Raw genomic sequence first — 15,251 nt, 5'->3', positions numbered from 1 at the left:
TTGAGTCTCTGCCTAGTGATCAGGTTTGAAGTTTTCAATCGAGTTGTAAATAATTTGCGAGTGATTATTTATCATATTCCAGGTGTTGTTGTGTTTAGTCAGAGAGGTTGCACAATAATAATGGACGTGCGTGCCTGAGGTCCATGCTCGGCCCCTCCTCCACTCGTTGCCTTTCCTCTTTCCTCCTGCGTCTGTAACCTCCCAGCCTGCCCTTTCTACACCTCCTTGCCCCCCCCCCTCTCTTCGCCCCTGTTACCTTCCATCTGACCTCTCTCCATTACGCTGTGGGGGGGTCCTGCAGATCAATGATTTCATTGAGAAGGAGCCAGTGGTGCCATTAGGAGGTGAGCTCACCTTCCCAGGGGAGATCTGACACATTATTCTCAATGACCTCGCCTTCCTGTCCATCCCTCCTTCCACTTCTCCTTCAGCCTCTTTTAACCCCCACCCTCCTTATTCCTCCATTTCCCCTTCTCTCCTCCTCCTCCTCCTCCTCCCTCTCTCCTCTCTCCTCTTCTGTTTCACGGTGCTGAGAACAGAGCTCTATTTTTAGGCCCAGACTCCTGCGGTCGTCACATCTGGCGCCAGTGGCCTCGGTGCTCTCACCCTGGCTTGTAGATACACAAACACACACACATACACACTCACACCAGGCCCACCCCACCCCACCCCACCCCAGCCGGCACTGAGGGAGGACAAAGGTCAAAGAAAATGGCCCCACAAAAATATCTATGACATCACCTCCGTGCTCTGTAAAGTGCTGCAGACGTTAAGAAGCCACGGAGACGCACAGTGACTTCATGCTCTGTTTTCTGCAAACAGTCACTCTGCAGCTATTTAACCAGCTCCGATTTCCTCCGCACACCTTGATGAGTCGGTGTGTAAATGCTTAAACTTGCACACGCACAGTCCCGCATATGAGGAAATGCATGCCCATAAGAACAAACTCCCTCAGTCACACATACACACACGAAATTAAGTAACAGGGTCCAGACGCAGCCTGAACTGAGAGGATTTTTTATGTAACAATGTTCTGTTTTTGCCAGTGTTCTCACCCCCTCCGTCTGTCTCACTGGCCTCACATGATGAGCTTGATGTCATTTTCCCCTTCTTTCCCTCAAAACCGGAGAACAAAAAACAGGCCAGCGATTGTGTGTATGTGCATGCGTGCATCTGTGTGCGTGCATGCTTGTGCGTGCGTGTGTGTTTATGTGAGCCGTTGCCAAATGTTTCCAGCATGATGTGATCTCACTGCTCCTGCTCCTCTTTCCCTTCTCCTCCATCACTTAGAATCCCTTGCTGAATTTGGGGGCCCACACACACACACACACACACACACACACACACACACACACACACACACACACACACTTACTCTAACCTTAACCGAAATCTAAACCTAATCATATCCATAACCTAACCTTAAAACATGCTTCACCTTAAAATGTAATGATTTTAAATGATGTAGACATCCCCATAATGAAGAAAAATCCCAATAATGTGACTGTGTAAACCAAACACCTTAAGGCCCCAACAACATGGGTAATACACACACACACACACACACACACACAGACACAGACACACACTTACTCTAATCTTAACCGAAATCTAAACCGAATCATATCCATAACCTAACCTAACCTGCTTCAAATCCTTAAAATGTAATGATTTTTAATGATGTAGACTTCCCCATAATGAAGACAAATCCCAATAATGTGACTGTGTAAACCAAACACCTTAAGGCCAAACAACATGGGTAATACACACACACACTCACACACACACACACACACACACAGTGAAACATAGTATTTATAAGCAGGATAAAATGTCCTCCCAAGACCATGCATATGTGACACAATCTCAGTAGTGCGGACGGATATGAGGGCTCGAGACTTCAGCAAAGACAAACACACTTGAAATCTAAGCTCAGATGTACTTAAAGGCAAAGTGCGCACCATATTTTTAAACGTATTGTATGCAGACAGAACAAAGAGCAACCACATTTATGCCATCAAACACATAAAATGTAAATTTGCAACATAATGAAAGTGATCTGAAGTCTCTGGTGAATAAAATGATATCTCACTAAGAGGGTGTAGTTCCGTGAAAAAGTTGTCAAGTGACACTTTTGTATAGCATTTACAAATGGGTTGATATATATATTTATAGCTATGAGGCTCAGGCTCATAAAAATAAACCATAAAATGTGAAGTATTTGTTTGTTGTTGGATACAAACACACACATGGTGCATTGTGAGAAGCCTTAAATATAGACCTTAGGCTTTAATCCAGAACATGCACGACAACCTTTCATCTCCTTTCATTCGAGATGCAGTTTTATCGAGAGTGAATGTGGTTGCAAACTCCTGTGGGACAGTGCTTGTTCCACACTGCCCTAAATCCACAGTTGTTTAAGCTGCGTTGTGTATACAGTGCATTCACAGTGCATACCTCCGGGCTCCTGCTGCATTCGGAATCTATCTAGAGACCTTTTGAAGATCCCAACCCACCCCGGTCGTGCATTCATGCAGGATGGAATAAAAATAGTTTGTTTAAACTGTTACCTAGGCAGTGTCAACACATCGGGTCAACAGGAGCTGAAGCTGAACAGCGTGCTATCCCAGGCCGTTTCCCCCCCCCCCCCACCCCTCTCCGTGCTACACCCCCATCAGCACCTCATAACTCGAACCTCACCATGAATTTGGGCCAAGGGCACGGTAGTTTGGTTGCAGTGCCGACAGTTTACAACGGAGGCATTTTCTCCTGATGTCTCTTCACACACATGTGGAGTGGAAATTTCCAAAGGCAGAAGAAAGGGAATAGGAGCAGCGCACAACTATGCTCGTTTATCCTACTCGCAGCTGGCCCGCATCCACCAGATTCCATTAATGCTCGGACGGCCCACTGCCACTCCTGTCGTACCGTCATTCCCGGGAACAATGGTGGATTCCTGTTTATCGCTGTGTCGTCTTTGATGCACTTTATCTCTGGTATGCCGTCGCGCTGCTTCCTTAGTTACCTCCTGGGTTGCCATGTTTTTTTTCTTCTTTTTCATCTGATATAGACTCCACCACCGCCATGTGGATGAGGTTGTGTGTCTTGGCAGCCATATGAAGTGTGTTACAGTCTGAGAAAATCTATTTAAATGTGCAGTTTACTAATTATTTTCCTCCCAAAAAAGAGGGGATTTTCTTTTTCCAGGCTCGCTGGTAGAAGTGGGGGGGGCGACTAGTTTCCTGTAGCAGAGCGAAAAGTTTTAATCTTCGCCAGTTTTAACACTTTTCCTGGTATGTACACAGACTTGTAACCGAGGACCTATTACCGTAAATACGTGCTGACCACACACAGACTTTTGGCCTGAACCTCAGGGGCCGCTGCGGCTTCCTGATAAAGGCGGGAGATTTTTCCATCGCCATGGCAACAGGCTAATTTTGGCATTCAAGGCAGGCCCAAGGCCCCAAATTAAGGATCGTAACAGTTTGTGATCATTCCCGGTAATTTCTGCTGTCCTCCCCCTCTGCACACACATGGACACACACTGAAGAGACTCTCCAACACACACAGATACACAGATGAAGGCAGCACAGAGACGGGCCATTTCCCTTTGTGTTGTGCAATCATTTCCTGTTTCTGATAAAAGTGACATCAGGGCTCCCTGGGTTGAACGGAGGAGATGCCCAGGGATTTCAGCATGTGTACAAACATGAGACATCTCGAACATGTGTTTGTTTCTTTATATTTTAAAAGGCTTTAAAAATCATATTAAATCATCATGAAGGAGTTGGCAAGGCGCACACAGCAGCAGCTTGTCCAGTTCCTGTCATGGCATCACGTCATTCCTTCTCTATTGTTCTTCTGTAGCTGTCGGAGTGATGTCACTGTCGGGTTGTGGATGTGACACATTCACACACACACACACATACTCGGTCCCAAGAGCCTGTAATGGCAGGAAAGCTGATCCAGTGTAGCGATAGCCGCTGTCACCATGTCTTGTTTGCCTAAATGCCGGCCCTCCGGGTGCAACGCCTTTCATCTGCAGAATGTGTGAGAGGACGCTGCTGAATGACTACAAGCTCAGTAATGTGTTGTTGTAATGTGGTTATCTTTAAATTGATATCTTTAACTATGTTTTTCACCGAAATCTTTTTACATAAATTTTAAATTCTATCTTGCTGGAAAATTTTAACAAATCCTATAATTAATCTTCCTTTTTCCAGAATAAAAAATAATAGTTATGATATCTGGTTGGGGGAAGTGGAAAAACTGAGTCCGTCTCCGTCACTTCTGACTCATATTTCCTTCTCCCGATGCGATAATACTTGTTGTGTAAAAGAATATTTGAGGAAGCTCATCATGATGCTCAGCCACAGGCGCAGACAGACGCCCGACAGAGGACAGAGAAACACCCTGGTACTGTCTGAGACGGGCTGAGCTAATTGTGAGACAGGTAGACAGGATGCTGGTAGACACTGAGGAGTGTGTTGTGTGTGTGTGTGTGTGTGTGTGTGTGTGTGTGTAGATAGCAGCGGACCAGATGGCTCGGCCTCCAGCACTGTGTCTGTCAGCCTGCCTGCTGCGCTGATAGGAGCTAATTAACACGGTACTGATCTGAGACCTGCCTGTCGTTCCGTGTGTCGCAGCGGCATTAAACACAAACTGATCTGCAGTCAGCTTCTCTCTGTCAGAGCATCATGGTTGTCCCACAGCTACAGTGTGTGTGTGTGTGTGTTTGTGTGTGTGTGTCAGAGTTGCCAGCATGAGAGAAACAATGAGAGATGCGAGATGTGTTTCTAGTGTGTCGATGCATTCGAGTGCTGCAAGGAACCAATTTGAGCGATTAGCATTCAGATTGAAACAACCGTTCATCCATTCTGCTCAAGTGAACCTGTGAAGACAAACTCGCCTCCGGGGAAATCAGACGAGAGCAGAGTGATCATTTCTGCACGCTAATACACATGGTTCCTGCACAAGGCAACACAGGAACACAATGTATTACAAACTCAGTATATACACAATATACACAACCTCTGTTATGGGTGAAAATGAACTTTCACTCCATATGCTCATCGGTAATGAAAAGACCTTATATACATGCCTGAGGTACCCAGCAGCATTTCATATTCATCTTGCCAGTGCCCCTACAGTACACACACACACACACACTCACACACACACACACACACACACACACACACACACACACTACTGAACATATCCAACTGGGATTTTTAAGTAGTTCATCTGGTTTATGAAGGCCCGTCTGGTCCTGAAAACCCCCCTTGGTGTGTTTGATAGCTCACCCTATTCTTTCCTCTCTATGCGTGTGTTAGTGTGTGTGTGTGTGTGGGTCTGCTCAACTGAGTGTATATATTTCTGTGTAGTGTAAACCAATTTCTTGCCAGTGAGGCAGATTTACTGGTGCAGCAGCCCCGAGTGCTGAGTTCCTCCGGGGGGTTAAGTTGCGTGGAGAGCAGGGGGTCCGCTGCATTACTGATGCAAGCAAGCCTCCCTCCAGGCTGCACGGATAGAGATGAAACTATCTCCTGCTTGAGCACACACACACACACACACACACACACACACACACACACACACACACACACACACACACACACACACACACACACATCCCCAAGTAGTTGCTGCCTTAAATCGCATTAAACCTCCCTCCGGTATAATCTTTAGATCTGAAAAGCTCTTTCCTCAGTCGTCCTCAGATTTCTTCCTTGTCTACACCTCCTTGACCTTTCTCTTTGACCTTATCTCTCAATCAGAGCTCCTGTTATGTGTCTGAAAGGGGAGTAGGAAGCTCTGTAGGGTGGGAGAGGGAAGTCGGACAAAATATTAACACTTGCCTCCGTCAGTGCAATACTTCATTTTGGTGCATTTTATAACCTTTGTTTTGCCAAAGTTCTCTGTTTTAGAGCAATAAATATCAAAACCAACAATAAATTAACTATAATTTCCATAACATGATCTTGTATGTAGTGTGTGTGCACGTGACACCTTCCGACTAATGTCCCCTTGAGAATTGACCCACATCATTTCAGCTACAGTTCCCCCATGGATTCATCAACCCCCTCTCCCCTCCAGCACCCATCACCCACCACCTCACCCTCCTGTGTGCCTCCCCCACACTGATTCTCTCTATACCCTCCATCCATCCTCTGCTCTCTCTATCTCCCCTGGTGACTACCTCACCCCCCCGGCATGGCAGCTGTGTTCGCCGGTGGGTATTACATCACTGCAAGAGCAGCCTTGTTACTGATCCCCTGACAACCAGCATTATCAACACACACACACACACACACACACACACACACACACACACACGCACCACCAATATGCATGTACCTACAGAGACAGACACACACTTGTGCACGGGCACATATGCTTGTGTTTATGCATATTAGTGCAGATAACGGTCTGCCAGGTCCCTGCCGCCTGCAGCAATGTCCTCTTATGTCTTCATCTCACCTTGTAGGGATCATCCTACTCACACATGGTTGCAACACACACACACAAGATGAACAAACACACACACACACATTAACTCACTCTTCATCACCCTAACCTGCCCTATCCGGAGAATGACGTCTCTCTTTCCCGTGGTGTCCTGACAGATGATCTGTGGTGTAGGATGACGCTCCTGTCGCTGCCTGTCTCACTCGGGAAGGAAGTGGGGAACTGCCCTGATTACAATGTTTGAATTATTTTATGACTCTAGTGCAAACACACCTGGCAGATTTGAATTATAATAATAAATATCTGTATAGGGTTTTTGTTAGGAATAATTATTTGCATCGGTCGGATTAGCTTCATTTTATCAGGAACATTTCTTGAAATCAGAACTTATAGTGTGTCACTAGCGTCCAGAGTAGATGTTTTATGCTTATATACTCTGCAGATTAATCTATAGTAAAGATATGAATTAATTTATAGTCCTCAATACAATAACATTTGATTTCCGTGTTAGAATAGATACAGTAAAGTCCACTGTCAAACGGAGATTGAAGTCGCTCTTTTCACTCTATTATTGAGAAGGTGTTTGATGTTATTCATTATATGTTTGTGTTACTAAGGTACAAAACATAATATTAAATACCTTTAAGTACATAAAGATATTTATAAGGTGTATACAGAGAAATAAATCTTACAGTTTCCATAACTCACCTGCTATTTCAGTACATAGAAGATTTGCATTCATGATACTTGCACCATGATTTAATAAACACATGTAAATAGATGATCTTTGAACCCAGCAGTTGTCTGGTGCAGAGATTAACACTGACTTTGAAAGAGAGACGTACTTTCCAACATCTAAAAGCTTTAACTTTCATTGCCTTGTGCACGAGCCGTGTCCAGACCCTGTTTGCACCATTTAAAACACACCTTGTTCGGAGTGCTGCTCCATGTTTTCCTGGTCTCTAAGGCCCCTCAGGCATCCTCTCCCTTTCTATCTTGCACCTCTATCTCCTGCTCATCTCCCTGTCTGTTTTGGTTGGTCACTATGTGTTTGTTTGTGTGTGTAAACCCCCCGTCGTCCCAGTAACCAGCCCTCGACCATAAAAGCACGCTCTAAATCTAAGAGATATGAGGTGGGGGGTGTCCAAAGTGACAGTCCCACCTATTTCTGTCACAGCGGGGAACACATGTGCCGTCAATAAAGAAGGCCTGGCTGTCATTTATAGTGTCTTGGCTGTAATCCTCTAATTAACACACCTACTATTCTGAGCCTTGTTACCCTGCTGAGGATTAGAGGAGGAGGAGCGGGGTAGAAAGAGACTGGGGGGGGCGGGGTATTTACTTTTGGACTTTGACCATTAAAACATCAACCAACAGCTACTTTGTTCAGTTGCTGTTGGCAGGTGTGAGGAAGTCCTGCGTTTCAAACCTGCTTCAGGGCCACAGGCACACACACACACACACACAGACACACACACACACAAACACACACACTGACACACACATAGAGCAAACAAAGCGTGGACACAAACCATGGCGACTATTTGTGTTTTTGAAGTGCAGTAACCCAAGTTGACCACTATGGAGTGCCACACCTGCTGCAACCAGCTGCAGAGGAGGAACAATGTGTGTGTTTGTCTGTGTGTGTGTGTGTGCCTGTGTGTGTGTGTTTGTGTGCGTGTGTGTGTGTGTGTGTGTGTTAGTGTGCGTGTGTGTTAGTGTGCGTGTGTGTGTTTGCTCACAGTCACAACTCGCTCCCAAAACCAGTCTGGATTTGTATTTTTTTTTCTTCTACAAAGCCCATCTTCACCAAAGTGACCTATTTCCTCTGGCTGCCGCTCTCAGTGACCCGTAGTCAAACAGAAAGGTGACGTCAGGCTGTTCTCACCCGTGTGTGATCATCCAGGGGTCTGTGGTGATGAGGTCAGTCTGTCAGCATGCAGCCGGCCCCCCTAACCAGACATCTTGTGTAAGCTTATTTGCCTTTTTTGGAGCATGCAGGGGCCGGCTGCACGATGACTTGATTTACTCGCAGCTCATCTGACCTGGTTTGGATGTAATCAGCGTACTGTGATCTCTCAACCTCAGACTGAGCAGACAGGACAATTGACCTACTAACGGTACCTTTTCACTTTCTATTCCAGTGACATCCGTGAACAGCAACATTATAGTTTTGCCACCCTGTCATAGACCTTGTAATATTTCAGGAAATCTTCGAGGAAAGTTCTTTAAATTTGGAGAAAATGTTCACTTGGACTGACTGGGAAGAACTGATACATAGATATATAAGTGGACAAAGGTCAAGGTCACTGTGACCTCACAAAACTTTGGCCTTAACTAAAGCTTTCATGGACTAATTATAATAAAATAGACACAATAAATTCAATTCAATCTTTTCTTCACTACATAAATTATACGGGTCTGACGGATACTGTGAGGTCTTTTTGTGCTTAGTGCATAAAAATGTATCGAATAAAAATAATTTCCCCTTTGTTTTCAAAGTTATTATTGCATTTGCGTCTTTAAAAATGTTTTTACGGCCTCTGCATTTGCATTAAAAACAAGTTAACATTCAGTTACCATTGAGTCTCCCCCAGCGGTTATGTTAGGTTGAGTGCTGCTTTGTTCCCATAGCCGGACTTGCGGCCGACATGTTTGTCATTCCATAGTAAAGTACCATGAGTCTGTGGCCTGTCAAATGGATGATGGCTGCCAACCACAAGCTTGTTTGGTCTTCTCATCATCTCTAGTCTTCCCATTGTCTGCTTTTTGTTTCTTTCCCCATCTCCTCCCTCTTCCAGAGCTTCACTTTCTTTAGCTCCTCTTCTCCTCTCCTCTCCTCTCCTCGCGACCTTTTCATCCGCAACAATGAGAACACAGTGTCCAAACACAGGCGCGTTAGACATGAACCAGTGCAGGAAGCGTGGTGAGGTCGCTCACGTTCCTTCATCTTCAGAGACAAGTAAGCTCTCAACACACTTGAACCGGAAATATGATGAGCTTAACAGCGACGGCAATCCACTTAAGGATCCGCTCACTGTCACCTCTCTGAAAAACAAGATTCTGTGTCTCGTGTTGCTTCGAAACATCCAGTTCCCAAACATGCAAACACTCGTTCCTGCTGAGGAGCCTAATGTCAACACTAGTCTCTTTTCATCACGCTAAGCATTTTACTTCTCTGTAAGAAACAGAAAACGGAGACTAATCCGTCCTGCAGGGGTGTTATGTATAACGATAGCTGCTGATAGATCCCTGCTTTGCAGCTAGGCCCCTTAGGTGGCCGCATATTTGTTGGGTGAGTAAGGAATGTGGTTACATGCCTTAGACATTAGCTATGACGGAGTGCTGGCTCCGCAAGAGAGGGAGGGTGGAAGGGTGGAAGCAGAGGAGCAGGAGGGAGGGAGGGAGGGCTGAGTCTGAGCTCACGGCAAGTGAGCTCATTCACCCCCAGAGCTCGAGGAGAGAGAGTGCAGCTCCGTCATCCTCTTTTGCACACAGAGAGAGAGAGAGAGAGAGAGAGAGAGGGAGGGAGGAGGTCGCAGGGAGGGAGAGGGAGGAGTGTAAACCAGCAAGTGAGCGAATGAGAGACGAGGAGAGGGAAGCAGCACAACAATAGTGGGCTGCTCTTCTGGCTGTGAGCTCAGAGACAGATAGAAGCTCAGAGAGACACACCGACGCTCCGTCCACCAGCTGCAGGCAGATCCCAGCTGGCCGTGGCACACAAGCGACACAGGATACTCACTTTTCTTGTTTCTGCTGGCTCGCTCCGTGGCAGCCATTCTTCTGCAAAAACCACAGAATTGCTAAATATTGACGCGGGTGCATTTTCCGGATTTTTGTGGTCATTGCATGGGATTTTGGCCTCAGTTGGACTTGAGGAGCTTGTCCAGAGACATTTTTGGACCAGTTTTCGCTGTGCTCGGGTGAATTCTCTGAGGGTCACCGCCTGGACATTGGAACAGCTGACGTGCACTCGGGCGCCAGTGGGAGTTTGGTCAACTGTGGGTTCACCTCCGTCAGCCCTTTGAGGAGAACTTCTGTTTGTTTGCTCTGACATTTTTTGTGCTGCCAAGTGAGGGGAGGGGGCTTTGATAGCTCCATCCCTGAAGAAAAAGAGGCACCAGAGCATTTCCATCTGTGTGCGTTTGGGAGAGACGAGCCTGTGTTCTGGGGGATGCCGCTGGATGTGGTGATTGCCCCAGCAGAGGACTGCTTTTGGCCGGACCTCCAGGACACAGACATGAGGCTGAAGATCAGGGTCCGCCGAATGAAAGAGGGAAGAGAACTACGAGGTGTGTATCCACCTGGACACAAAGGAGAAGAAGTGATGTGGCCTGGGTTTGTGTGTGTGTGTGTGTGTGCGTGTGTGCGTGTGGGAAAGTTCATGAGAACATTCCTTTCTGGAGAGTAACATGTTGAGGATGTAGGCCTTGGTGGATTGGGGCTAGCGAGCTTCCATACATAGTGAGGAGGGAAAAGATGATTCATTATGAATTGTCGGGGTGTAAAAACATGAAAGTGTGCTTGCTGGGGATTAAACTGTAAAATGCACCGTTGTTAAATACAGGTGTAGGAGATGAGAAGGTGGGGAAGCCCCTGATAACGGTTTGTTCACTGCAGAGTACAAAGGCTCAGCGGCCACACAGGTACTGAGGTGTTCCAGTCCAGGCACGCTGCAGATGAGGGATAGATGTGAAGTGAATATTAAGGACGTGTACAGGATCAATATTATTTACGACCACAGACAGATACACTACAGAAGAAAACATCACAGGGCCCCGGCCAGAGCCATTAATTGTTCTCCCACCTTTTTGTTTCCTTGCAATTGATGTGTTTAGAGACGCAGAATAGCAAGAAGGGGGGATTAAGAGGATGACATCATGAAGACAAGAAGCGATGAAGAGGAAAGAGAAAGAGGGGTGGGGGGGTGGGGGGCATGAGAGCCGTATGACATAGTGTTCATGCTCTCTCAGCCTGTGGTCATTGAGATGTAAAAACCATCACAAAGGCGCTTTCTCTCCCTCTCTTTCTCTTCCTCTGCTCTTGGCTTTTCTCTCTCGCCCCTGCACACTTTCTCTCTGCAGAATGGCGTCTTGTGGAGACTCTGTTATCAATATGTGTGCAGCGTGCACTGCAGGTGTTCAACGCAAGCCCTCTTCACACAGAGCGATGAGGCAATGCCAAGCAGAAAACACACCAGCGCAGATACCTGAACATAATATCTACTCGTGCATTCAAATTTGTATTATCTGGTTTTATAGTTGGTCATAAATGTGTGAGGATTTGAGAGTGAAGTTTGCATGTAATTTAAGATGCTATATGAACACACCAGGGCACATCAGAGCCTGTTCAAAGCAGTGAGCAGAGCAGATCTCCACACCTGCCACCCTTCACACTGTTAGGTGTGTGTCTGTGTGTGTGTCTGTGTTTGTGCAGTTCCTCTCCCCACAGCCAGGTTCTGCTGCCTGAAGTGAAGAGCAAGCTAGCAACAACCAAAAGAACAAAAAAAAATCACACATTTGCCCTCAGCAGATGAAAATAGAACAGCTACTGTCACATGTTATTTTGAAATAGATGTGTGAACCCAGGCTACATTACAGGAGGGTTTACAGTCCCATGTTGCAGTCACGTGACACTGCTGGAACAGCCTCTGATCAAAGTGACATATTCCTGCTATCTGCATCTGCGAGATAAGGGGGAACAATAAACGGTTTAACCATCAGCCAGGATGATACATCACAGTTGTTCACGGCCATTGGAAAAGCATGACCTCATCCCACTAGCTCATCTATGGCCTGTCAATCTGCGTGTTCCTGACAGACGCTGCCCGAAAACAGACCCGCTCCTATCGTCTCTGCAGGCTGTGCAGCGCGGCCTTTGTGAGGCTGAGTGGGGACATGTGTGCAATGATGTCATGTTGGGAGGTGGTGGGCGCATGGGGTGGGTGGGTGGGTAGGGGGGGTCACATTGAGATGCTAATGTCCCCCCTCATAGTAGCGGGGGGACAGCTGGAGGGGCACAGAGGATGGCGTCATGTCTCCCCTGATATGAACCACAGAGAGGGGGGGGAGTTATTCAAGCAGATCAATGCCTCCAGGCTGTGGACGGGTGTACATGCCTGCCTGCCTTTATGTGTGTGTGTGTGTGTGTCTGTGTGTGTGTGTGTGTGAGTGTGAGTCCTCGCCATTAACAGACGAGTTAAAGAGGCCAACTGAAAGCCACACAGAGGCGGGATGGATGGGGGGGGGTGAGCTTGTATTGATGAGGCAGTCAATTGTAGCAACAGCAGTGATGTAACCGCACATGCTCCCATTAACCACAACAGCCAGGCAGGTGTTGTGTGTCTCCGTCCATCTGGTCAATATCTCCGGGATCCCACTTCCATTCATCTTCCAGCTCCTCACATCGATCTGCTCCGCGGGCACGGCTCCAAGAAAAGAGCAGAATTTGATTCAAACATCTTCTGCTAAACACACGCGCCTGTGTTTCATGTGTGTTGGAATAATAACCTGCAAATATTCCTATACGCTGAAACGTGAATATTAGATTAGTGGGAGGAAATGATTGATGAGGAGAGAGAGAGAGAGAGAGAGAGCGCCGGCTCGCTGTAGCAGCAAACAAAGGAGGCCTGAGTGCTCGGCTGTGATGGGGCGAGAGAGGAAAATAAGCAGTTGTATAAGTGATGAAGTGGGCAGAGGAAAACGGAAAAAGGAAGTCACCGCTGGCGAGCGCTGCCGCTGCTGGCGACACAGTGCCCTCCTTCCCGGTTTCAGTGTTTTCTTTCAACACCGAGGTACTTTTTTTCTTTTTCAAGAGCATGTGTTCAAAAATCGGGGTTAGTCACATCCTGTCCAAGTACATTTTCCAGAAGTCGGAGATGCATGACGTCGCGAAGTGCAAGAGAGGGGATGCAGTCGCCCAGAAGTTTAAAGTTATGCGGCGCAAACTCATGACTTCAGCTCTTATTTTTCGCACAAGTTCATTTTGGAATCCCACCGCAGTGGAGGCTTCAGCTTCGTAGCCACTTTTTCCAAGTGGTTCTGTTTATATCTGTAGTTTAATGTAGCGGCGTGTTAAGTCTCCGCTGATTATCACGCCGCGCTGAAGGTGAACTCATCTCTCCCAGTTGACTTTCTGATGTCATCTCCGCGGACAGCTGGGCCGGCGTGTGTGTCACAGGGTATTTTCGGTGACCTCACTGTGAATGTATACACTGTGTTGGTTTATGTGTGCTCTTTGTGCGCCTAGATCGGAATGGACGGATGTGTCATCGTTTTCTCTTTTGGAGAATGTGAGGCTATGGGTTATTTAGTGCTCTCTGTGTGTCTGTGTGTTCATCTGCCCTTTGGACGCCGAGCATTTGTGTTTTATTCACTCTTGACATCACTCGGGGACGCGATGAGACAACTGTCATCAACATCACTGCCCTTCCTCGTCATCCTGACATCTCTAAGTAGAGCGGGTCAGTTGACAAGGTGACAATAACATGCTATCTCCTGTGTGACTAACGTCCATTAGCGGTTGCTATGCAAACCTCTGACTTCACAGGAGGTGTTTGTAATTGCATTGACGTAATGTGACTGTAATGTAAATGGCCTTTAAAAACCAGGCAGGCAGACACACACTCTTATCTCTGACTCCAGTCTCCCTTTATGCCAGTAACCCCTTACCCACACTCCCAGTCGCACACTGGCTCCGCAGCCTTCTTGCCGTTTCACTATTTATTTAACACAAGATAAGCGATATGATTAGACGTACACAAGACTTAACGGGCGAGAATATCTTACGACTATTTTCATTCATGTGTTCGCTTCCCCCTCGTACGCCCAAACGCACTTTCTCCTGAGCGTTAAACACACAAACAGCGACTCTCCCGTGGAACATCCTGTCTTCGGCCCTTCTAACAACTCTCTAACAATGTCCTCGCATCCAAAGGGGAAATGGTTGAAGTGTGACGTGAGGCTTTTCCTGTTGATTTAACGGCTTCCTCCTCGCAGAGATACAGTATATATGTAGCACCATTTATTTTCTCTGCTTGGGTGTGTGTCAGTGTGTGTGCGTGCGTGCAGGCTCCATACCAGCAGCTTGGGAACCAGGAAGAAAACCTTCAAGAACTACCCTTCCTCCCTCTGTTTTATCAATCAGTGACACTGTAGCACCGCCCAGAGGATCACTAGAAAGAGCCTCCGGTGGAGATTTACAGTGCCAGTGCTGTCGAAAGCCAAAACTACAAATGTGTGTTTAGTCTACTCCATTAGAGGCCTAAAAGGTTAGATCACAGAGTCACGCTCACACAGCGTTAAGCTTTCCCTCTTGTACCTTGTAAGTTATCTGATCGCTCTCCCTGCATCTATCCATCTACCCTTCCCTCCACTCCACCCCCCATGTGGAGCGCTGATGTCATCGCTCCGCTGGTAGCCATTAATAGCTGGAAACAGACGGGCCTTCTTCGCTGTGCTCTTAAAGGGGCAGTGCACCCAGAATAGCACTGGGTCATGAGGATGCATCCAGCTTCACAAGCTGCGTTGGTCACAAATAGCTCCAAACGCCAGAGCTGCTCTCCTCTGACTTCTTGCATATCTTTTATTTTGCAGCTTCTCATTATTTTTCCCAGATCTCTCATATGTAGTAGACACACTGCAGTACATTCTGCTGACATGTGTGTGTGTCTGGGTGTGTGTGTGTGTGTGTTGGCCAGCCGTTGCTACATGATCGGTGCAGCTGGGTGTGTGTTACAACGGAAGGCAATGTCCTGCCTGCACTGTGCTGTGTGTGCTACT

The 15,251-nt window shown here is 46.9% G+C and overlaps 1 protein-coding gene across 4 annotated transcripts in view; it reads left to right on the top strand.

Annotated features, from left to right (window-relative positions):
* Window positions 1–15,251, top strand: part of dusp8a (dual specificity phosphatase 8a) — a 41,155-nt gene that overhangs the window by 21,740 nt on the left and 4,164 nt on the right. The window contains exon 1 of one of the 4 annotated variants that reach the window (XM_061076596.1): window positions 10,085–10,763. The exons of the other annotated variants lie outside the window; for them this stretch is intronic. Within the exon in view, the coding sequence (XP_060932579.1) occupies window positions 10,646–10,763 (118 nt within the window). The 5' untranslated portion in view covers window positions 10,085–10,645. Of the gene's footprint in view, window positions 1–10,084; window positions 10,764–15,251 lie in introns of those variants that run through there. 4 annotated transcript variants of the gene reach the window in all.

This window comes from Limanda limanda, chromosome 8 (genome assembly GCF_963576545.1).
Source record: "Limanda limanda chromosome 8, fLimLim1.1, whole genome shotgun sequence".
Classification (NCBI taxonomy): Eukaryota; Metazoa; Chordata; class Actinopteri; order Pleuronectiformes; family Pleuronectidae; genus Limanda; species Limanda limanda.
This window is presented reverse-complemented; position numbering and strand designations above follow the sequence as displayed.